The sequence below is a fragment of the Mus musculus genome, chromosome 3, assembly GCF_000001635.26.
Source record: "Mus musculus strain C57BL/6J chromosome 3, GRCm38.p6 C57BL/6J".
NCBI classification, from domain to species: Eukaryota; Metazoa; Chordata; class Mammalia; order Rodentia; family Muridae; genus Mus; species Mus musculus.
Genome location: NC_000069.6, coordinates 154027391 through 154053511, shown reverse-complemented (window position 1 = coordinate 154053511; position 26121 = coordinate 154027391). Strand labels below are relative to the sequence as shown.

Here is a 26121-nt window from a genome sequence, read left to right as displayed (position 1 = left end):
ATCTAAGGAATTCACAGAGGGAGGTAGTGCCACTCATGCCACAAAAACTGCCTGGAAAACAGACCCTAAAGGAAACAGTAGGGAGAGCTCACAGGTAATTACCCACAACGCCCTCATAGACTTTACACAGCAATTTACATTTTACAATTTACACCTTGACACACATCAGCTCGGATTTGCCCAGTGGTCTCAAAGGCTGGGCTGCCTTGCTTTCAGTCTTCAACAACCTTAAGAACAGTTCCTGAGTTGGAAAAATAATGAAATGAAATGAAAGAAGCAGTTAGTCTATCCAGAGGCTATCAAATTCACAGGAGGTCAATATTCACTCTCTTTGCCCATCCGTCCTGCCAGCTGGGCCTAAAGACACTCCCTGCTCAGCATTCCACAAACACATGACAAGACCATTCGATGAAGGGGACACCCGGGTGTCAGGCTAATGTAACATAACCATCTTGCTCCTTAAAACTAAGGAAACTGATGCTAAGAAACATAGTGTGTGTGGCACACACACAAAACATATACACATACCACACACACAGACACATGCTAATAAGTACACACGCACACACACATACCACATGTACACACACTGCACACACACCACATACATACCACATACACACTCACACGGGCACATGCCAATGCCTGCACACATACACATGCACACACCAAATACATACATACATACATACATACATACATACACACACATCACACACACACACAGTGGCAGAACCAGCCTCATGATTTTGTATCCAGGAATTCCTGCCCTTAGATTTTAATCTATTTCTAAAATTCATGATTTATATTCCTACTCCAATCAAAACATGAGACGATCAGCTCTGACAGAGGGGCCTTCATATCAACGCTCATGAATATAATACTGAAATTAAAAATGACAGCTTTCAGGAGAGTGGCAGACAGGTTGATCAGCCTGTTATTTTCCAGTTCAGTTTATTTATCTAGACCTAGAATGTGTTGTGACTGGAAATAGGCAAAACAGACTATTATAACTTTGCTGTTTCAGAAAGAGAGGGCAAAAAAACTTATTATTAGAAACTGGGTGCCAATCTCCTGAGGTCACGCATCACAGCTGTCGTTTTAAAGGTGATTTCCCTTAATAATTACAAAGGACTCTTTTGAAAATGGCTTTATCACTAAATTTAAATGTTATGAAAATTCACATTTGAGAGGATATAAGGAAGAGCTGAGGGAAACCAAAGCCTGCCAACCTGTCTGTTCCATCACCGTGAAAATGACCCACACATTCTAGGATTATAACTCTCCCAGAATGTCTTTCTAGATCAACTAGATCACAGTCATCTTTGTGACACAGCTAAAATGAGCCCTGCCAAAGTGCGCCTTACCTGCTGATACATCCACCTCCTGTCTTTATCCCACCTCTCCGTTTAAGCATAAGGTAACTGAAGCTGCTTCTCTGAGGGGAAGAAACCCAGTATCATCTCACACAGCTAGAGCCTGCTTCTGCTCTAACCACAGCCATCATGATGACCAACGACAGAGTGTGACTTCACAGTTAACACACGCTAGCCGCTGTGTCACTTGTCACAAGGTCCCAGCAGTGGGTACTATCTGCAGACCTTTCACCCCAAGAGAATGAACCCCACTCATCCTTAAAGGAAGAGAGGACAATCAATCCTTTGTTGAGGCACCTGCCACACAGCCATGAAGGAACACTGAGACAGCCTGCTGATAGTGCCTTTAAACAGAGCAATCATGGCTTCCAGGTAGAAAGTCAGTCATTCTTGAAGATGGACCTGGAGCACCTCGCTTTCTAGCCAAGTGTTTTTCCAGGCTCAAACTGAATGGATTCTCAGTGAAAATGCTGTTGTGAGACTTCTTCCTAGAGGACACACAAACATCTCTGCCCTCCTCCTCAAGTCCCAACCACAAACCAAAGTGAGATTCTACCAGAGTTTATCATGTGGAACCAGGGAGTTTATGGGGTTTATTTAGAAAGCGTGGATGAGGGGTTGCTGGCAAGAATGTGGGTGACCCCCAAAGCAGCCTCAATGCAAAGGTCTTCACTCAGCATGGATGGTGGCTTCCTCATAGCTGCCTAGACAGAGCCCGTTCCCATTATCCTTTCCTTGTCTGTAGACCCTAATCATAGCTTCTGAGATCTAGAGGGCACAGGAAATGCACACAAGTGCCTGGAAGGAATAGTGGGATAGTCAGGGGAGGTCTAGTGACCCTCTCCAGCCCCTCTACTCTCAGAAAGTGTCAGCAACCATCAAGCCAGCTGTGATGATTTTCTGCAAGCAGGCACAGCTGGGCCGATGACCATGGCAGCTGTTCTGCTTAGAGGACCAATTTCTATGACATGCAACTGGAGAAGAGACAGGTACCTGCTCACCAAGTAGTGAACACTTGAGATGCCATTCACAAGCCACTAAAAGCCTTTTTAAGATACTCCTGTTTTCATTACAAAATTCAACTTCTTGGAAGGCATCCTGTTCTTCAATATGGTAAGTACGGAATAATTTTTGAGAAGTCAAAAAGATTTGATTTAGGGTTACTTCTCAGCTCTATGACTATGGGCAAATTAATTCCCATATCCGAGTCCAAATGTTTTCTTTTTTAATTTACTCTGAAATAATCATAGTAAGAATTTAGCTCCTGTAACCTGAGTATTGAAAAATATATACACCAGAAAACTGCCCAGTAAAATGCTTGGCTTACAATAGAAATTAAATAAAAATTAATTTCGTTCTCCATTATGTATATATGTAACATATATAATGGAAAATATATATAAAGAATATACATACATATGTATATGTACATATATATGTGTGTGTGTACATATATGTGTATGTATGTATGTGTATATATATAGAGAGAGAGAGAGAAGAGAGAGAGAAAGGGAGAGAGAGAAAAAAAAGAGAGAAAAGAGAAAGAGAGAAAGAGAAAGAGAGAGAAGAGAGAGAAAGAGAGAGAGAGAGAGAGAGAGAAAGAAAGAGAGAAAGAGTCAATCTTTGTTTTGAAGGCACATGTGGTGGCACTTTCTGTAAACCTAGTGTCCTGTTTCTAGGAGCAAATGGGAAGTAGTTTTGAGGCAAACCTGAATTACACAGGAAGACCCTGTCTCAAAATACTGCTGGGTAAGGCACACACACACACGGACACATACACACAAACACATGCACACATACACACAAACACATGCACACATACACACATATACACGCACATACACACACACACACACACATGTGCACACACACACAGGGAGATGGGGAGGGTGTTGGTTTAAACATACAGATAAATGTAGATTACAGGAAGACAGGTTCTTGCTTATGGAATACTATCTATGATGTTAATTCCTAACTTTTATAATGAGATGTCATTTTCCAAGCATCTCCTAGCAGGAGAGTAAAAGCCAGACGCATGGCACTTAGCAAAATTAAGATGTTAATACGCATAAATCCTGGGTGTGCTTTTAAGACACGCTGTAATGACTTCCTGTCTACTAAAGACGTAGAAAGGGAATAGAGGCATTTCCACTTAGCTAAAGCGGCAAACTCGGGACACTGCCAGCCTGAAAACCCAAGTTAAATGTCTGTGAGCTTTGTAGCAAGCACACAACAATTCACATCAGTTTAAGCAAAATGTATTATTTCTCTCTGAAGCAGTTTTTGGTGCTAAATACTTTGCCCAAGTCTTCTCTTCTTTGCCTCTGATGTGAGCATTTCCTTGCTGCCCTGGGGCTACATGTTGACTAGATCTATGTACAGGATATGGGTGCCCCCCCATGCCCTCTCCTCAGTCACAGGAGCAATAGCACAGACTGAGATACAGCAAGAGGCAGTGACCTGCTCTAGATGTTAGGGCCAAGCCTACCCAGAACACCTTCTCCCAACTATACTCAATATATATTTCTTATATCCACCATAGCCCAACAAATTCAAAAGGTATATTAATGATGTCACCATTATCCATCAATATATAATGGCATCAAAGCCACACAGTTAGAATTTGTCCATGCCAGAATTCCACTTGTACTTTTTTCCCCCACAGAATGAAGGCACATTGGACAGAATAGCACCTTAGTTACCTCTGTTGCCGTAATGAAACTCTGATGAAGGTAGCTTAAATGAGAGTTTATTTTGGTAACATATTCCACACTGGCAGGAGACAGGAGCAAGAAATGGGACCAGGTTATACAGCCTTATTGCCTGGCCCCATTCCTTTCCAGATTGCATCTCTTAAAGAGGAGGTTCTCAGCATTCCTAATGCTGTGATCCTTCAGTACAGCTCTTCAAGTTATGGGGATCCCTGCGACTGTAAAATTATTTCATGGCTACTTCATAATTGTAATTTTGCTGCTGTTATGAATCATAATGTAAATGTCTGATATGCAGGATACAACCCCCAAAGGCATTGAGAACGGCTGTCCTAACGGCTCCCCCAAGCCAATGGCAACATTTCCCATTCAAACCACAACAAATACAGATGTTTACTTAGAATGTCTATTCTGCCCACATGTCCTTCTGTTCGTTCTGTATAAATCCCTGGTCACTGTTCTTGATGAGTTTCCCTTATTTCAGAGGCCAGTGTAGCTTCACAGGTCAATTGTTGCTTGCTGATGTTTGCGGCTGGCAATGAGGACACAGTTGGTGACTCTGGCTTTGTTGCCCTGCTCTGAGTGGGAAAGCTTCATCCTTCTGTCCAAGACCTTTGTTATACTGTGGAGACTTTGCTACAGATTTCTAATCAACACGTTTTCTTCATGGTATGTATATAAACTGCCCCCACAACAGGGGATTTTACAGAGAAAAAGACAGACCTTGGAAGGCAAGTCGGTAAAAGATCAGTTTCCCGGGATAGACAAGCTCCCAAGTTTGAGCCCCAGCACCAAAATGAAACATAAAACTCTTCATTAAGTAGGCTGAGCAAAGACTCAAAGACTCAAAGACAAAGAATTTGACTCATAAGTGCTAAAGAGAAAAAATCACAGATCAGTTTCGGCTCGAAGTCAAAAGACCTGGAAACAACCTGACATTCAGCAGAAGCTAACAGAAGCAGTAATTAGTGGGAGTTTTTTTGTTTGTTTGTTTGTTTTTTTCCTGCCACAATGAAAATAGGATTTTATTTCCAATGGGGGAAGTTATGCTGTGTCATCTACATTATTTAATGTTTGAAGAGGAGAGTTAAGAACTGAATAAACAATCGCATGGCCTAGGAAACTGCCAAATTACAGCCGCATCCTGGTTCCTGAGTCCAGCAGCGTGCTAGCTTTGTCTAGCCCTGAGGAAGTCTTTTTCTCAAGGCAAGGTTAGGCAGGGTAGTAGTGCTGTTTTTAAGCCACACAAGCTGGTCTTAGCCATTGGTAAGCCATGGCTATCGTGTGTGGATAGTCACTTATTGAGTGTACACATGCCATCCACCATGCACAGCGACAATCACCACCTTATACTCTGAGGTGATTGCTATCCTTCCACTGAGGAGCAAATACTTTTGAAATATTGAAATAGTCGTCCCTAAGCATGTTAACAATACTGTATCTGTCCATTTAAAATGTCCTATAAGTTGGTTATTCAACTTAGGGTCAACAGCGTCCACCCAGGAAGGCACCTGATCTGTCCCAGCATCCCTTGTGATACGTGGCCAGGATAAGAAGTGAGTCACTGGCAGCCACCCAGCAAAGGAGCTCTGCAGTCCTCGAACGTATACGTATATTATTCACGCGCTCTCAAGAGTCGTCTTACTAGACAGACCTTTAGATCCAATTTTTAATAATTCTTTTAATCTTTTTAAAGGGCTCAGCCAGAGACCAAAGCTGCCCTCAACTTTCGGCTACATGTTTGGCATTTCACACTTTCATTCCTACTTAAACGAGAGTTTTCATAGCAAAAGACAGACTTCCCTTCAGGAAGGAATATCACTGGCCCCGACACAAGTAATGTTCACTTTCTTACCGAATGAGTGATGTCTCAAAACTCAAAGACCAAGTCTAAAGAGGGTACAGATAGGCCGGTTTGCTCTGTGTCTGCAAGGAGGCTTAACATCTAATCCTGGAGAGAGGGATGGTTTGAACTGGGGCAATGTGGAAGTCAGTGTTCTCACCCAACAAACAGCGCACGTGGAGCATCTCTAATGAGACTGGTGGCTGGACCCGGAATCTTCCGTTTCAGGCCGCAGCGCTAACAGCTTGGCTAGAGGCATGGCATGGCATGGCAGCAGTGAGTAGCTTCAGGGGAGCGCAGCCCGCTCAGGGAGGGGACCTACCTTCACAAGCCTCACAGCTGGCTTGTCTCCTCCAAAGAACCACTGCAGTGGAACCCCAGTTCCACCGGCAGGGAAGACACCCCATCCTGTTTGTGGGGTGTCAGGTAGGACAGAGCCACAGTGTCTCACTAAGGCACTAGCGGGCAATGATACTGGGGTGCATAGTCATGGTTCCACTTGTCCTTAGGGAACATTAAACAAAGTTGAATATTTAACACAAAGAGGCTTAATTGGAGTAGGTGGTTACCTGAGTCACTCATTAACATAAGAGGCTGTCTCTTCAGAAGGCCTGAACTGAATCACCGCAAACTTGAGTTGCTTAGAAAGGAGTCTGTGATAAAAACAAGTATGAAAATGGTTACCGGATGTCAGTGATCTTTCACTCATCGAAAAACCAACCTCTTAGGAATACACCCATCACCCCCTCTACCTCGCGTGTGTTTCCTAAAGCCCAGAGAGTTAACAAAGGCAAACCGTGGACCTGGCAGGAGCAGCTTCTGTTTATTACAGAGCTGGAGCTGTGGGTAGCAGGCTGCTTAGTTCATCCCAGCTCTCCCACGCCCCACAGGGCACCTGGGAAGAGCACCCCAACCTTCGCGCCTCCCCTGCCTTTCATCCCCACGCGCCCTTTGTTGAGCATTGACATCGATTTTTAAGTCTTGCTTGCATGCTGATTAACACATTCATTGGAGTGAATGGTGTTTGCTTTTCACTTTAGTGATTGCACATGCGCACGTGTGCGTGTGCCTGTGCGTGCGTATGTGTGTGTGTGTGCGTGTGTGTGTGTGTGTGTGTGTGTGTGTGTGTGTGTGTGTTTGTTTCAATTTTATGAAGAGGGTTTTTTCAATTTTATGAAGAGGGTTTTTTCAATTTTTATTAACATACACTAATTATGTAAAATAATGAGCTTATGATATTTGCATACATGTAAGTAATAGAACCAGCGCTGAAATTTGTGTTCTTCAGCGTTTCAGCGCTTTTCCCCAAGTTTTCTGTTTTGACATAATTTAAGAAAAGCTACAAAAGTAACAGTTTCCAGGAGATGCTTTACATTCGTTTTCAACCAGCATTCTAGCACCTTCCATAACCACAGGATTGTTATCAAGAGTGCCCGTGCTGAAAGCACATGTCTTCTTTGCTGCTTTGAACACTGAACCTGACAGCATACCCATATCACTGAAAATCCTTCAGAACACTGGGGCTCAGTAGTTACGAATAGGTCATGGCTCTTGGAGAGGACCCAAGTTCAGTTCCCTGCACCATATCTGGTGGCTCAGTCTCCTACAACTTTTGTTCAGGGTCTAAACATTCTCTCTGGCTTCCACATGCACTCCACCCTCATGCACATACCCACACAGACAGGCACAAATATACATATAATTAAAAATAAAATATGTTTTTTTAAATCTCAAAAAAAAAATGATCATAATGCCCAAGTAAAGTCAAATGGCATCAATGTGTCTATCACATAACTAAGTGTATGCCTTTAGATACTCAGACTGCTAGAAGGGTTTTGTTGCTTGTTGTTGAATAATCTAATTTCACAGGCCAGAAACAGCCCTTCATTAAAATTACCATTGCACCCACTATTGGAGGCAAACACTTTTGTGCTTACTATTTTTACCTCCTTCTCCGTAGGCTGTTCATGTGCCCCTTCTGCACATTCTGAACATGTTTCTGACATGCTTGTATTGGGAGTATTGAGCTTTAAAATCAAAGATGATAATTTGTGTTGGATATTTGCCTTTGACTGTTTTGCTGTCCTTTGAATAATATAAACCAATAATTATAACTAAATTAGTGACTAAAACCGAAATATCTTTCTGTAGCAATTTGTAAACTGTAAGATGTTTTTATGAAACTATGACTCCATTCCTTCACCTGGTGCTCCCAACGGAGATCTGTCAAACATGAAGTGTTCAAGATGTAACTCACAGGAATTCTAAGAATTTCTGTTCTTAAGAAGAGGTTGATGTCTTGCTCAAATGTGATCAAGACTGTAAGAAGGGCTGATGAGATGGCCCTGTGAGTGAAAACACTCCACACACCTGGTCACCTGCATCCAGTCCCTACAACCCATAGTAGGAGAAAACTGACTCCTGAACTTGTTCTTTGACCTCCTGCCCTTTGACCTCCACACAAGTGTTCAAACATACATGTACATACAAAATAATAATAATAACAATAAATAAAATTTTGAGACTAAGATGATCAAAGGAATCTCATGTCTAACAATGATGGCAAGCCATTACCAGTCAGAGCAAGCTGTCAGTTTGCACCCCACACACTCTAGTGTTAGCCTTAGACTATTCTCTTATGGGCTTACATTACTAAACTAAAATCATACATACTTCCGTCATTATACATTGAAAGTCCAAAGTTTGTGTTATGCTTCTGTGATACAAAATAGCTTAAGAGTCCTATTGAACCCCAACTCTGTGGGGCAAGAGGACCCTGCCACCAGACAGAAGTGTGGCCTTGTTGGAGGAAGTGTCACTGTGAGTGTGGGCTTTAAGACCCTTGTTCTAGCTGCCTGGAAGCCAGTCTTCTCCTAACAAGCTTCAGATGTAGAACTCTCAGCTCCTCCTGCACCATGACTTCCTGGAAGCTACCATACTCCCACCTTGATGATAATGGACTGAACCTCTGAACCTGTAAGCCAGCTCTGAAGTGGAAAATCTAGTTTCTTTGGAAAGTCAATTATGTCAAATGATGTTTTGCTGGGGCACACAGGTGAAAGGGTGTTTTGCTGGAGCAGACACAGGTGAAAGGATGTTTTGATATAGCAAACATGAGAAAGGACCCATGATGATGGAGTATAAATTTGACCCCACAGACAGACAGCGGGAGGTGAGCTCTGAGCATTAATTTGGTTTGCTCAACCTCGCTATTCTTTGCTAACGACAAGCATGTATTGGTTCACCTTACATAGTGTTGTTGAGCTCAAGTTGTGGTTGTGGTAACAATGCCATTGAGAGGAATTCTCCCAAGAACTACTCATGAGATCCCTGCTTCTGTGAGCTTGTGTGAACTTGCTGCTTCTCCGGCCCTGTATCATGCCAGTTGGGAAGCCTTGTGGTTTCTTAGGATTGAACTACAGCTGCTGGTTCATGTGTGGTGACTGCCTGCCTAGAGGGCTGGACTGCAGCTGCTGATTTGTATTTGGTGTTTGCTATGAGACTGAACTGCTGCCAAAGAAGATCGAGCTTGCCCCCAAAGAACTACTGATGAAGAGGTCCACTTCCCCCCTAACCTAATAACTTTTCTTTTCCACTACCTCTGCTGGTGGTGGGCTTGAGGAGAGGTTGAACCCTTATTAAACGTAGGTGGCAAAAAATGTATGCCTACACAGCCCCAATTAAATGTCCTTATAAGAGTTACCTTGGTCATGGTGTCTGTTCACAGCAGTAAATCCCTAACTAAGACACATGTGATTTGTCTTTCTACATGAATGGGTACACATGGGAAACACATGTGATTTGTCTTTCTACATGAATGGGTACACATGGGAAACACATGTGATTTGTCTACATGAATGGGTACATCCAACCACATGAAAATACACTAACACCCACTCAAATACAACCCATCAACATGTACATGCAAGCACTAACCCACAAGCACATGGTAAACACATTAACATATACACACACAAATAAAACCACACATGCACCAAAAAACACTTCCTGAGCCATTTCTAGTCACTTCCCGAATTGCTTTTATCCATGTATACTTTGTTTCCTAACACAGGACATTTGTGTAATCCAGCAATCTAGTGCACAGTCTGTGTTCATGTGCCTGTAGTAGCTCCAATAAGTCCTTTGTCAAAATTTTTTCTGACCTTAATCTAGACTTACACATGACATGTAGTTGTCATGTCAGTCTTTGTCTCCTGCATCTGGAATAGTCTTTCATACTTCATTTTTAATAACACTGGGTATTTTCGAAGCAGCTAAGTAGTTATTTTGAATAGTGATCCCTGTGGCCTTATATCTCTACTCAATTATGTTTCAAACAATGTGTTTTCAAGAGGAGTACTGAATACATAGTGTTACTGTTTCTCAGCTCTTGACATCAGAAATCATCTCAAGCTACCCACCATTAAGGTTACTGATTTTGACCCACCCACAAGGTGGTGCTGGTCATTTCTCCACTATAAAGTTTCCATCTGTCACTGTTTAATAAGAACTATTTGGTATGAACTTTGATATCATGTAAATATTTTATTCTGTAAGTTCAATATCTGCCAGCTGTTCCTAAGAATCAATAGTTGCAAAATGGCTACTTCAACCTTCCATGTTCTATCCACATTTACCACTTGCTACAACTGTTCACTTTCTGACAGTGCCCCTCAGCTGGTGACTTTATTCTCGGTGGGTCCACATGTGAGACTTTGTGAGGAAGAATATCTGAGACTGTTTTTATGCATCCTCACGTTTTCATTCAGGTTTGCATCACAATGTGAAGAATCCAGTGCTCACACTGCCCAACGGAATCATTTCCTACTTCACAAAATGTTGATTGAACCTCCTTACTCTTGCTTCAAAATTATAATTATAACCTAAAACCAGACCTGTCTAATTGCAATGCTTTGCTACCCAGTCCTGAAAACTGACTCCTGCTGAGAATCTTAAGAGTGTGCCTGTCTTAGTCAGGGTTACTATTGCTGTGGTGAAACACCATGGCCAAAAGCAACTTGGGGAGGGAAGAGTTTATTCCACTTATGCTTGCATATTGCTATTCATCATTGAAGGAAGTCAGGTCAGGAACTCAAGCAAAACAGGAACCAGGAACCAGGAGTCAGGAGGTAATGTGGAGGCCATGGAGGGGTGCTGCTTATTGACTTACTCCTCGTGGCTTGTGCAGACTGCTTCTTATAGAACCCAAGACCATAAGCCCAGGGATGGCACCACCCACAATGGTCTGGGCCCTCCCCCATCAATCACTAATTAAGAAAATGCCCCACAGGCTTGCCTGTGGCCTGATCTTAATGAGGCATTTCTCATTGAGGCCCCTCCTCTCAGATGATTTTAATTTGTGTCAACTTGACTTGAAACTATACAGCACAGAGCCTCCATCTCATTTTGTTGCTTCCTACTGTCTAAAAGAATAAGGAAAATTTAGACTAATTCTATAAATTGAGGACTAATTTCCTTACATGCTGCTAGTTTAATTTCACATTCAAGCTTCAAAAATGCTTGGTGAATGACTGACCTTTTAACTTCATTTCAATGAAAAGGGGCTTTGCTAACTTTCTGAAACTTAGCGACCTTTTGTTTAGTATTAATTAACCACTGTGCTAAAAATACCATAGGCTATTTTCTACTAATGTTATTGAAACATTTCTAAAGCACTTATTTCTGAAGTTGCATTTTAGCTACAAGTCCCAAATACACAGTTTTTCAGAGGCAAACAGCAAAGTAGAAAGTGCCCTTTCATCTAAAGAGGACTAATGCAAACCCACACTTCACAAAACCATTCACCAGTAAGATCAAAAAAAATGGGCAGCATCAATTTTACACAGCAAAAATACTTGAAACTACGGCTTTATGGGTCACAGATCTTCAGAGCAAGAAAAGACTTTTGCTGATTACGTGTGGCTCAGTGATGTCACTTTGCAAATGGAGACACTGAAGCAAGGAGTCTTGGCATGACTTGAGTCAGTAGTCGGAAAAGCAGGTAAGGACGACACATTATAAATGTAAGCATTAAGTCAATGATCCAGAAGCCACAGGCCCATACCATCACCAGAGGCTGGTCAGGCCCTGCCTGGCTCCTCAGACTCACATCCTTCTCCCTCCTGCATAGTAAACAGGCTACAACTGAGCATCACTCCTGTCATCCTCTGCTTCCTTGGGCATCCGAATACATGCCCACCAATGTTCATGGCCTTATTAGCCACAATGGCTAACCCAGATGTCTATCAGCTGACATATTTCCAGAAGAGATGAATCATAGAGACAGAAGACAGTTTACGGGTTCTCAGAAGATGGCTAGGATGATCAGGTCAACAAAAATGGACTGAGGGCGTCTTTGGAGGTCATGAAGATATGCTGGAATTGTATGCTGCCAATGGCTGCAAACAGTGAGTATGCCAACAGACACGTACAAATGTGTACATTTTAGAGAACTGAAATAATTAAACTTGTATTAGGCAAATATTACATCACTGTAAACATTATTCTCAGGACAAGAGACTGATCAATAGGAAGGCAGATGAGCTGGTGTTCGTGGTCCACAACTGCACCCGCACAGACAGAAAGGAGACAAAAGGGGGCAAGACCCACCACGCATCTGAGAGGGAAGCTGGCACAAGCTGCTGATGTCGAGAACAGAAGTCAGGAGAAGCAAAGAGATGAATCATTACTCAGACACTCTAGCTGGAGGAAGAATAAATTTCAAGAAGAAATAAAATGTACAAATATGGACACACTAGACCTCATGGGCCCAATCTATATAGCTCTCTGTTAAGAAATGACTTTCTAGGAGTTAGAGATGGCTCAGTGGTTAAGAGCACAGACTGTTCTTCCTGAAGGTCCTGTTAGATCTAGTGGAGAACCGCCCCCCCAATTCCCAATTTGGCATGCACCCAAAAAATCACGAAGGACCATCTCTTGATGTAATTACATGAGGACGTTTAATTACGGAGCTCTGGACCGACATGCATCCCACACAGGAGATAACGGATGTTGGCCACGAGGCTTGAAAGCTAGGGGTTTTTATGGGGTAAGGGGCTTAGGGGTGTGGAATTCAGCATAGCGACACACTATTGGCTTATTCAAACATTAACAGAAAGATCACAGGGCATCAGGACTTTGTTCCTGTGGGCTGGGGGCTTATCTTTGTTCACAGAGCAACCAGTTGATGTATGACTTTACCCGGCACCAAGGAGCAATAGACAGAGGGGAGGTTCCAGCCAGATGGTGTTGACTTAGATAATATAGCCCTGCTGGTCCTTGCATACCTTTTTATCTTTACAGTCAAGATGTTCTTAGGAATGCCTTAACAACAGCCCTGCCCTGGCATGCCTGGGGGCTGTTCTGCTTTGTTCTCAGTCCCAGGCCAGGGCCGTGGGCTCCTAAACTCACAAGTTACAATATTTTATCTTCCTTCAGTCCTGAGTTCAAATACCATCAACTGCATGGTGGCTCACAACCATCCATAATGAGGTGTGATACCCTCTTCTGGGGTGTCTGAAGATAGCTACAGCGTACTTACATATAATAATAAATAAATCTTTAAAAAAGAAAAGAAAAAATGTTTCTTTAAAAAAAAGAAATGACTTTCTAGGCATGTTTTTAATTGATATGCATTTACATCTACCTGCTACAAAAGCAAAATGTTGTTAAGGGTGGTTAACAAAATTGGAAACAAAAACAAAATTGGAAAATCATGTAATATTCCCAACTAGTTCCTCAAACACAGTCAATCCTATATTGGTTTGATATGGCCAAGCCATGCCACAAGCACTGCCCTGTCTGTCACTGTGGTTACTCCATATGTAGCATCTCTGTCCCTCCTTGGCAGCACTCAGATGCTCAGCCATTCCAGAGCAATGGTTTTGTACAAGGTTTCAGGCCCTCCAAATTTGCTCACAACTGCTGTAATCTGAACTGTACTTAGAGGGTAGAGCCTGGATGGCTGAAGACAGGATTGAGATGCCTTAGGCCAGCGAGCGCATTTCCATGGTGGAGCAGCACACTGGCACACCGGGCCCCAGCACAGTGTTACAACTTCCTTATAAAAAGCACTGGCTCACATCCCTCTAACTCCCTACTCCCTCAGCATCCTGCAGCCTTCATTTTATTTCCCCAAGCTTTCTCTCCCATAGGGACTAACATGTGTTGACAGGCTGACCAGAGCATTCTAGTCTACTTGGCAGCTAATTTCCCTGTACAGTTTGTAAATGGACTCTCTAGTCCATAATCAGACTCCTGTAAATTTGGTTAGAAAGAATCAATTTGCATGGCATGTTAATCTCTTGGTGACCACAGTAACCCACTTTCTGAGGCTGAGCAAGGATGTCCTCTGAGGAACAGCACACACCTTGACATCAGGCTGGAAGCAGTCCTCCAGATTTGACAGTGTACTACTTCACAGAGTTACCATGAATTAATTAGTAAGTACACAGTAGGCAAAGTTCCAAGAATACGTTAGAGTCTAGATTAATGCTCCTTTTTGGTTTGTTGTTGTTGTTGTTGGTGGTGGTGGTGGTGGTGGTGTAGCCCTGGCAGTCCTGGAACTCACTTTGTAGACCAGGCTGGCCTCGAACTCAGAAATCTGCCTGCCTCTGCCTCCCGAGTGCTGGGATTAAAGGTGTGCGCCACCATGCCCGGCTCCTTTTTGTTTTTTTAAAACACATGTTCTAATGTCATTTATGTTGCTGTAATAAAATACTCTGATAAAAGGCAACTTAGGGGAGAAGGCAGATTATATCATCTTACAACTTCAGATTATACTCCATCATAGTGGGCAAGTCAAGGTAGGGCTTTCAAACCAATAGCTACATCCTGTCCATAGTCAAGAGAAGATAGAAATGGATATGTGTATGCTCACTTGCTTGTGCTCAGCTTATACAGTTCAAGAGCTGCTGCCTAGGGAGTGGTACTGCCCACAGTGGGCATGTCCTCTCCCAAGAATTAGGACAATTCCTCTCCCCCCCCCACCTCCTCCCCGCCCCCACCAATAGACATTCACCCAAAGTTCAATCAAGGTAGACAATATATTACTGAGACATCCTCCTCAGGTGATCTTAGGTTGTGTCAAGTTGTCAATGCTATTACATCATGTATGGGAACTTTCCAAATGAACAAATTACTACAAAATGTTCCTTAGTTTCTATCATAATCTCTCCCTAATCCTTCTCTAGCCTCCAAAAGGTTTCCTTCATATTTTCCTTTCAGTCATTGCCTTCTGAAGTTAGCTGTCTTCAGGGTCGCTCCCTTAGTAAGATCTCAGAGAAGGTGCTAGTACCTGTGAACACATGGCCTGTGGTTGTCATGAAGCCTTTCTCTGTGGCTGTGTTGTCAGCCACTAACTGTGCCTCAGCAGCATACGTGCAATATCTTTGGTGGTCTCTGCATCTCTAGTGGCCTGTACTGACTACCATATCCTTAGCACACAGCACTGAGGAGGCACAATGACACTGATGCTGAGCTGCTGAATACACGTGTGAGCACTACATCCTGCCCACAAACCTCACAAATGAGCCAAAATTTACAATGGAGAAGTCACTAACAACATAAAAACACTTAAAGCTCTATTCTAAGGCAAGATGACAAATAAATTTACCATTTACAGTTTAAGAACAAGATTTCAGAGGGTATTCTGTGAGTCACCCTCAACACCTTCAAAAGTGAATGAGGGAACGTGCCAACCAGGTGGCTAAAAGCCAGAAACTTTATATGTACAAAGTAGACCTTTTGAGTTTCTTGGATGGTGTCATTGTTCATTCAAACTCTTAACTCTTAGTACTCTGAAAACTTGGTCCACAGTGACTAATTCAACAAACCTGTCCATGTTGAGTTTCTATAGCTCTGAACAAATGGTGATACCCTTCAGTGTTGTCATCATAGCTTTGAGAGAAAGTTTTACCTGAGGCTCTGAGATTCTGTGGTGTTCGTAACTTTCTACCACGCCCATCCCATAGTTGTAGATATAATACTTGTTAATGATAATTCTACCATTCCTTTCACTTTTGTTAATAAAAGCTTAAGAATCGAGATTTCTGAAAATTCTATTTCAATATATCACAGTTGACATGTAGAAGACAGCCTGAAAATGGACATTGCCATGCTATGAATGAAAAACACGGCTTGGTGAAAGACTTCATTGTCTTTTCTAACAAATCGCATGTGTTTTCCAGAAAAACAAACAAGCAAAACACCTGGGTTTGCTGAAATTTGAATGCTATGGCAGCAACCATGGAGATGAAGATGATATTAATGACATATTGGTTTCTGATCTTTTATTCATTTTAGAAAGATTTTTATTATAGATTTATATGTGGGAGTTTAAGAGGAAGAAGTGAAAAGAAGAGGAGAAAGTATAATTGCTTATGAGGAAGGGTTTTCTTTTTTTATTGGATATTTTCTTCATTTACATTTCAAATGCTATTCCAAAAGTCCCCTATACCCTCCCCTTCCCCCTCCCCTCCCTGCTGCCCTGCTCCCCTACCCACTCACTCCCACTTCTTGGCCCTGGCTTTCCCCTGTACTGGGGCATATAAAGTTTGCTAGACCAAGGGGCCTCTCTTCCTAGTGATGGCCAATTAGACCATCTTCTGTTACATATGCAGCTAGAGACAAAAGCTCTAGGGGTACTGATTAGTTCATATTGTTGTTCCACCTATAGGGTTGCAGACCCCGAGGAAAGGTTTTCTTATCTCTTGGGAGAGAACTCATAACTCTTGAGCAGACAAGCAAGAGTAAAAACAGGTGGGAAGGGAACTTGCAGCCTAACTTCACTCCTTATGACAACCTTGCCTCTCCTGAGGCTTTGCAAACAGCACCAGTTCCTGGGTGTTCCCTGGTGAGAGTGCTCTGTCTTCTGTTAGGCTAATGTTCACATTCTGCACATGAACAGGACACAGGTAGCCAGGATCGCACCTTGAACGTTTTTGGCAGGAAAGAGGCTATGACCACTATTTAGGTTTTAGTATTTCCAAGGCTCCTTCTTTCCATAGAAGTGCTGCCGCACTAAGGGAAAGGCTTCCCTAATAGAAGTGTAACAGCTCTGGGGGAAAAAGCATCCTGGCAGGTTGGAGGCAAGGAATACTACAAAACCACACCACACAACAAATCTCACACAAGAGACTTACTGGGAGGGGAGGGAAACTAAAAGCGTGGCTGCCTCTGCTCGGATGAGAAGCAGCAGCAAGCTGACCAGGAGGCAGGCTTTATATGGGGTTTCTTGGGGAGCCTTTTCCAAGGCAGAGATATCCCAGGTAGGGATTGGTGGAATTTCAAGACAAGCCCAGGGATTTGGTGACATTTCAAGCTCAGGGATTATTGGGTTTTAATGGGTTTTCAAACTGGGCAGTGGTATCAGACCTTTTACCCTACAATGGGGACTGGGAACATAGTTACAGAACTACACATCTGAACTTACTGCAATCTAATCACAGTTGGACATACAAATATTTCAAGTAAAAAAGAATACCTAATTTAAGAATTTGAAGCTAGGCAGTGGTGGCACAGGCCTTTAATCTCAGCACTTAGGAAGCAGAGGCAGGTGGATTTCTGAGTTCGAGGCCAGCCTGGTCTACAGAGTGAGTTTCAGGACAGCCAGGGCTTCACAGAGAGAAACCCTGTATTGAAAAACCAAAAAAAAAAAAAAAAAAAAAAAAAAAAAAGAATTCGAGTGTTTGCTAGGGCAATGCTCAGTGTTAGGAATGCTTGGTGCTCTCACAAAGAGCATAAATTCAATTTACAATATCCATGTAGGTAGCTCACAACCACCTGTAACTCCAGATACAGAGATCCAATGACCTCTTCTGGCTTCAGCATGTAGCATACATACACAGACACATTCACACATAGACATAAATAAAATGATTTGTAAAATCCAACCAATGGAATAACCCCAGATGTGAAGTCCAAATGCAGACATAAAAGGAGCATGAAAGAATCCAGATAAAAGGCAACTGCACAGCAGCAATTTCCAATGGAAACGATCACAGGAAATACAAAGAATTCAAAAGCACAAGGATAAGATGGTTTAGTGGAATCAAGGAGGATACAAATCAACTCCTAACTGAATGTGAAATGAATACAAATAAACAGCTGAGTAGAATAGGGAAGCCAATACAGGATATTAAAGAATAATTCAATAAAAGATAAAAATACTGAAAAGGTCTAGCTGAAATTCTAGGATTCCATTAAGCCAATCAAAACACTCCCTAGAAGCCTTGCTAATAGAGCAGATCATGTGAAGACTGAACATCAGAGTTGACCAACAAGGCAGGTGAATTAGAAGATCCAGACAGTAACAAAAGATAAGATAAAATAAGCAGACATATGCGCTCTCTGAGAACCATTGAAAGATCAAATTTACAAATCACAAGCATAGCAGGAGAATACTGCTTAACAGTTTCCTCTAAGACTGGAACATCAGTTCCTCAGGGAAGTTCCTTAAGCAGGAAGGTAAACAAATCAAAAGAACTTCAGGAAGTCCCTGAAACTAATCAGATTCATTAGGCCCCTCCCTCCCAGAGTAAATATGCTAGGCCCTGAGAGTCATGCTCAGAGAGCCAAGCTTCAAAAAGGATTCATTCTTAAGTGAACCAAGCTGCATAAATTCAGACAAGTTGCACAATAGACTCTGGTGCCAGACCAGCTGCCTATAAAAAAGAAGAAACCACTTGACATACCTTGAAGAGGTTTAGAACAACTGAGTCACTTGGAAAGGACACTATCCAACCTGTTGGCTTCATGTGCTCCAGGTTCCCAGGTTTTATGAGCTGTCACCCATGCTGGGGTGAACACTGATGATGCAGCTGTCTTTGAATCAAGGGCTAGGGTTAGGGTTAAGGTTAGAGTTAGGGTTCTGCTCCTATAAGTAACCTCTAACCCATAGTCCAATAAGTAACCCCAATAAAACTCATTGGTTTACCAAGTTAGACTTTGGTAGTATCCATACATTGGTCTGTCATGGGCTCCCAATCTGGGGTGTGTAAACATGTGTGACATCTCCCTAAGAAAAAAATGTCACACAACAGGAAGGAAATTTGGGATAAACACATAAATTATATTCAATAAAATCAGATAAGTCCCCAGATCTAGGGAAAGAGATGACCACATTGATCCGGAGGGCATTTAGAAGGCCAGGTAAGTCCAGAAAGGAACCATCGTATGCCATACTATAGTTAAAACAGTAAGAACAGAAAACAAGAGAAGGTTTGAAAGCTGTTAGAGAGAAGCACTAAGCCACACACCAAAGGCAACTATCAGAATTACATCAAAGTTCTAAACAGAATCCATAAAAATGAGGACAGCATGAACTGATGCATTTCGTACTCTGAAAGACAACTGCCAACACGTATTATTATATCCAGCCAAACTATCCATCACAATTTAAGATCAGTGAAAACTCTTCCATGATAAACAAAAGCTAACAGAATTCCTGACCACTAAGCCAGCAGTGCAAAAGGTATTTGAAAGGATCCTCTGCACTTATGAGAAGGTTGAACATACCCATGATGCTGCACTAAAAAGTAAATCCTGCTAGAAGAGCAGCAAAGCAAATAAGAAAAAAACATGAGACTACAGAATTACAGAAATCAATGCACTCCTATCTGGATGTGACTGGTACAACTCAAGAGATAGACTAACAAGTTGGATTTTTAAAAGCAGCTCCACTAGTTTTCTGCCTCCAGTAAAGCACCTCCCCCACAACAAAGATAGACATAATATTAGACTGAAAGGCTCAAAAGAAGCAATCAAGGTAAATGAAATTAGAAAGCAAGTATATTTGTCTATTCTAATATCTGACAAAACAAATACCAAGACAAAATTGATCAGAAGAAATAGAGAAAGTCTCTTCATAGTGATTAAGGGGGCAATCCATCAAGAGGATATTACAGTTCTGAACATCTGGCAAAACTGCAGACAGGCTAACCAAACAGAAGGGGGATGGACACCCTAATTAATAAAATCAGAGATGAAAATGGAGACATCAAAGTAGACACCAGTGAAATTCATAAATCATCAGGACATGCTATAAAAAGTTACATCACAGGTCTGGAAAGATACTGTAGTGGTTAAGAGCATTTGCTGCTCTTACAGAGGACCCATATTCAGTTCCAAGCACCCACACAGCAGCTTACAAGGTCAGTAACTCCAGTCCCAAGATGTACAATGCCCTTTTTTTGCCTCTGTGGGCACCAGATTTCACATGGTAATCACACATTCATGAAGGTAAAACACTCATTTACATAAAATAAAAATAAACAAATCTTTTTAAAAGCTTATCTCACAATAAATTGAAAACTCTAAAACAGATGAATTCATAGACAGAAATAGCACATAAAAATTAAGAATAGATAACTTAAACAGATCGATGATAAGCAGTGAGCTTGAAGTAGTAATGAAAAGATATTGTCCAGCAAAAACAATCCAGATAGACTTGTGGCTGAACTGTCAGACTTTTACAGAACTTCTCAAACTAATCCACAGAATAAAAAGTCTACCAAACTCATTTTACGAAGTCAATATTAGTACTCTAATGTCAATACCACCTAAGGCCATAGTTAAGAAATAAAATCAAAGACAATCTCTTGACTAATTATACATGCAAAATTTCTCAAGAAAAATAGTTAAAGATGAATTTAACTGCACACAAAAAATCACTATCATGTTGGCTTCATTCCAGGAATTTGAGACAGTTCAACACACACAAATCAATAAATGTAATATAACATATAAATAGACTCAGGGACAGAAATCATATGATCAGTTCAATAGATACAGAAAAAGATTTTGACAAAATCCAACATTCCTTCATGAAAAAAAAAATAAAAGCCCTGAAGGAGGAAGAGACAATAATAAAAGTTAACATACATCGGCATAATAAAGGCCAGACATGAGAAACCTTTGGCACCATTATACTAAGCCTGAGAAATCTCAAACATTTCCACTAAAATCAGGAGCACAACAAGGATGCCTACTCTCTCCACACTTAATCAATTCTGTGCTCAAATTCTGAGCTACAGAAACAAGAGAAAAAAATTAAAGTAATACAGATGGGAAAAGAAAATGTCGGTGCATCTGTGTCTGCAGAAGATAGGACTCTGTACTTAACAGGCACTAAAGAGTCACCAGAAAGCCCTCAGAACTGATCAACACTGTCATAGAAAGAGGATAAAAAATTAACCTTCAACAATACACTGAGAAAGACATCAAGACAACTATGCCATTCATAATAGCCTCAAAAATATACAAACCCTTGAGGTGAAAGAACCTAGTGGGGAAACCCCCACTCAATTCCCGATTCGGTGTGCACCCAAGAATCATGAACAGACGACCATTGATGTAAAAGCATGAGGTAGTTTAATGACAGAGCTCCGGGCCAAAACGTATCTCACGCAGGAGACAGTGGATTCAACCACGAGGCTTGGAAGCTAGGGGTTTTTATAGAAAAGGGGCTGGGGCTGGGGCTGGGGGAGGAATTGGCTCGGTTTCACATGATTGGTCCATTTAAACATCAGCAGCCTGTTAACATTTAACTTAGGTCAGAAGGGCGGGAGATAGGGAGGCGCCGGGACAGTCCAGCATGTCATTATCTTTATCTTTATGGCCAAGCAGCCTCAGGAATGTCTTAAAGACGGGCCTGCCCAGGCATGTCCTGGCCTGTTCTGCTATGTTCTCAGCCCCAGGTTTCAAAGCTCACAAACAACTCTTTGGGCTATTTGACATAAATTACATGAATCACAGGTCTCAAGTTTTATTTTCTTTCAGAGGTGCACCTAACTTGGGAAATCAAATGTGTCTACAATTAATTTTAAGATGCCAAAAGAGTAAAGAAGATTCTAGAAGGTAGGAAGCCCTCCTTCATTCATGGTTTGACAGTCTTAACATTGTAAAAATGGCTATATGATTGAACAATCTATAAATTCAGTGCAAATCACACTAAAACTATAATGTAATTCTCCACAGGGGGGGAAAAACATCCTAAAGTGTATAAAGAAGCATTAAAAATCTCCAGATAACCAACGCAACTCTGAGCAGAGAGACCAGTAAACGAGTGGTTGCTGCTCTTGTAAAGGACCCAAGTTAGTTCATGACACCCATATACGGAGACCTCCAACTCCAGGGTATCAGATGCCTCTGCCTTCCAGAGGCACCTGAGTGCTACATCTACTCCAGTAGTGACCTGCGTGACAGGCCGAAAAGCCTGGACACATCCCGAGGCGAAAAGTTCATGGAAAGTCTCCTGGAACGGTGTCATCCTGTAATAATGAATGCTTCAAATCTGTCCTTGCTTTACTTGGTAAACGTGCTTTCCCTTAATATTGCTTTATTATAAGTGCCTCTAAGGATTGATTTTGACATATAGCTAAGTTAGATTCCTCACCAGTCCTAGGCAGTCCTTGAGCCGACCATGGGCTTTGAATTCAGGAAGAATGTTGCCTATTCAGTGACATTCAGAATTGCCTCTAGTATTATAAGAGAGATAGTGAAAGAAATCAGGCATTACTGTCTACTACCTAGAGTTAGAAATCTCAGGGCAAGTTTAGCAAAGTATACTTAGAATCTTCATTACGGTCAGGTATGGCAGACTACATTACTTATTAGTAGAAAGTCCCCCCACACAATCACTTAGAATAATAGCCAAGTTACTCCCATATGCAGGAATTTACAATTATCTAGGAAGAAGGAAGGTTGTGGTCTAAGGAGGAACCAGAGTAAATACTTAGAACTATAGATAGCTGAGTTACACCCATACACAGGAATGTACAATGGCCTAAGGGGAAGGTGGACTATGCAATAAACTAGAATAGGAACTATGGCAAGGGCACAAAGCCCTTGCCTCTGACTTCTAAGATTAAGTTGACTTTAGGTGGGGCTGGTTTTTATTCCAATTGTTAACATTGATTTTTATCCCAGTTGGTTCCTGTTAGCTTTTTGTAAAAGTCACTTATAAGACTGATGCTTGGAGACAAATGACATTCAGATTCAACACTCCCTTGTGTCTGTGTCCATTTGTCAATTCTTGCCAACTCCATGCCCACCTAATTAGGAATCCCTAATTCCCACAGATTGATGGGGCCAACTGAGCCCAGTCTGTGGCACCTGAGCTTGTAGGCACACACTCACATACACATTCACATGCGTGTGTGCACACACACAAACTCACACACACACACAATTTAAAGTAGGAAAAATACAAATCTTAATTTAAATGCTCAAGATATCACCACACCATATTTACAGTTATACTATAGAACCATATAACAAAACCAGCCTGGTATAAAATCGACATCCTTATCAATGAAACAGAAATAAGAATAAAATACTTGACTCGAGCCCCGGGCTTCCTTGCCAGCAGAGTCTTGCCCAACACCCGCAAGGGCCCACACGGGACTCCCCACGGGACCCTAAGACCTCTGGTGAGTGGAACACAGCGCCTGCCCCAATCCAATCGCGCGGAACTTGAGACTGCGGTACATAGGGAAGCAGGCTACCCGGGCCTGATCTGGGGCACAAGTCCCTTCCGCTCGACTCGAGCCCCGGGCTTCCTTGCCAGCAGAGTCTTGCCCAACACCCGCAAGGGCCCACACGGGACTCCCCACGGGACCCTAAGACCTCTGGTGAGTGGAACACAGCGCCTGCCCCAATCCAATCGCGCGGAACTTGAGACTGCGGTACATAGGGAAGCAAGCTACCCGGGCCTGATCTGGGGCACAAGTCCCTTCCGCTCGACTCGAGCCCCGGGCTTCCTTGCCAGCAGAGTCTTGCCCAACACCCGCAAGGGCCCACACGGGACTCCCCACGGGACCCTAAGACCTCTGGTGAGTGGAACACAGCGCCTGCCCCAATCCAATCGCGCGGAACTTGAGACTGCGGTACATAGGGAAGCAGGCTACCCGGGCCTGATCTGGGGCACAAGTCCCTTCCGCTCGACTCGAGCCCCGGGCTTCCTTGCCAGCAGAGTCTTGCCCAACACCCGCAAGGGCCCACACGGGACTCCCCATGGGACCCTAAGACCTCTGGTGAGTGGAACACAGCGCCTGCCCCAATCCAATCGCACAGAACTTGAGACTGCGGTACATAGGGAAGCAGGCTACCCGGGCTTGATCTGGGGCACAAACCCCTTCCACTCCACTCGAGCCCCGGGCTACCTTGCCAGCTGAGTCGCCTGACACCCGCAAGGGCCCACACAGGATTCCACACGTGATCCTAAGACCTCTAGTGAGTGGAACACAACTTCTGCCAGGAGTCTGGTTCGAACACCAGATATCTGGGTACCTGCCTTGCAAGAAGAGAGCTTGCCTGCAGAGAATACTCTGCCCACTGAAACTAAGGAGAGTGCTACCCTCAAGGTCTGCTCATAGAGGCTAACAGAGTCACCTGAAGAACAAGCTCTTAACAGTGACAACTAAAACAGCTAGCTTCAGAGATTACCAGATGGCGAAAGGCAAATGTAAGAATCCTACTAACAGAAATCAAGACCACTCACCATCATCAGAACGCAGCACTCCCACCCCACCTAGTCCTGGGCACCCCAACACAACCGAAAATCTAGACCCAGATTTAAAAACATTTCTCATGATGATGATGGAGGACATCAAGAAGGACTTTCATAAGTCACTTAAAGAATTACAGGAGAGCACTGCTAAAGAGTTACAGGCCCTTAAAGAAAAGCAGGAAAACACAGCCAAACAGGTAGAAATCATTAAAGAAAAACAGGAAAACACATCCAAACAGGTGATGGAAATGAACAAAACCATACTAGAACTAAAAGGGGAAGTAGACACAATAAAGAAAACCCAAAGCGAGGCAACGCTGGAGATAGAAACCCTAGGAAAGAGATCTGGAACCATAGATGCGAGCATCAGCAACAGAATACAAGAAATGGAAGAGAGAATCTCAGGTGCAGAAGATTCCATAGAGAACATCGACACAACAGTCAAAGAAAATACAAAATGCAAAAGGATCCTAACTCAAAACATCCAGGTAATCCAGGACACAATGAGAAGACCAAACCTACGGATAATAGGAATTGATGAGAATGAAGATTTTCAACTTAAAGGGCCAGCTAATATCTTCAACAAAATAATAGAAGAAAACTTCCCAAACATAAAAAAAGAGATGCCCATGATCATACAAGAAGCCTACAGAACTCCAAATAGACTGGACCAGAAAAGAAATTCCTCCCGACACATAATAATCAGAACAACAAATGCACTAAATAAAGATAGAATATTAAAAGCAGTAAGGGAGAAAGGTCAAGTAACATATAAAGGAAGGCCTATCAGAATTACACCAGACTTTTCACCAGAGACTATGAAAGCCAGAAGAGCCTGGACAGATGTTATACAGACACTAAGAGAACACAAATGCCAGCCCAGGCTACTATACCCGGCCAAACTCTCAATTACCATAGATGGAGAAACCAAAGTATTCCACGACAAAACCAAATTCACACAATATCTTTCCACGAATCCAGCCCTTCAAAGGATAATAACAGAAAAGAAGCAATACAAGGACGGAAATCACGCCCTAGAACAACCAAGAAAGTAATCATTCAACAAACCAAAAAGAAGACAGCCACAAGAACAGAATGCCAACTCTAACAACAAAAATAAAAGGGAGCAACAATTACTTTTCCTTAATATCTCTTAATATCAATGGACTCAATTCCCCAATAAAAAGACATAGACTAACAGACTGGCTACACAAACAGGACCCAACATTCTGCTGCTTACAGGAAACCCATCTCAGGGAAAAAGACAGACACTACCTCAGAGTGAAAGGCTGGAAAACAATTTTCCAAGCAAATGGACTGAAGAAACAAGCTGGAGTAGCCATTTTAATATCGGATAAAATCGACTTCCAACCCAAAGTTATCAAAAAAGACAAGGAGGGACACTTCATACTCATCAAAGGTAAAATCCTCCAAGAGGAACTCTCAATTCTGAATATCTACGCACCAAATGCAAGGGCAGCCACATTCATTAGAGACACTTTAGTAAAGCTCAAAGCATACATTGCACCTCACACAATAATAGTGGGAGACTTCAACACACCACTTTCTTCAAAGGACAAATCGTGGAAACAGAAACTAAACAGGGACACAGTGAAACTAACAGAAGTTATGAAACAAATGGACCTGACAGATATCTACAGAACATTTTATCCTAAAACAAAA

The 26121-nt window shown here is 42.4% G+C and overlaps 1 protein-coding gene across 14 annotated transcripts in view; it reads right to left on the bottom strand.

The window, feature by feature from the left end:
* The window catches only part of Slc44a5 (solute carrier family 44, member 5), a 298312-nt gene that overhangs the window by 218236 nt on the left and 53955 nt on the right, over window positions 1-26121 (bottom strand). For 4 of the 14 annotated variants that reach the window (XM_006501490.4, XM_006501496.4, XM_006501493.3 and 1 more), the window contains exon 2: window positions 6500-6583. The exons of the other annotated variants lie outside the window; for them this stretch is intronic. In XM_006501490.4, coding sequence (XP_006501553.1) covers window positions 6500-6518 — 19 coding nt within the window. In that variant the 5' untranslated portion in view covers window positions 6519-6583. The remainder of the gene's footprint in view (window positions 1-6499; window positions 6584-26121) is intronic. 14 annotated transcript variants of the gene reach the window in all.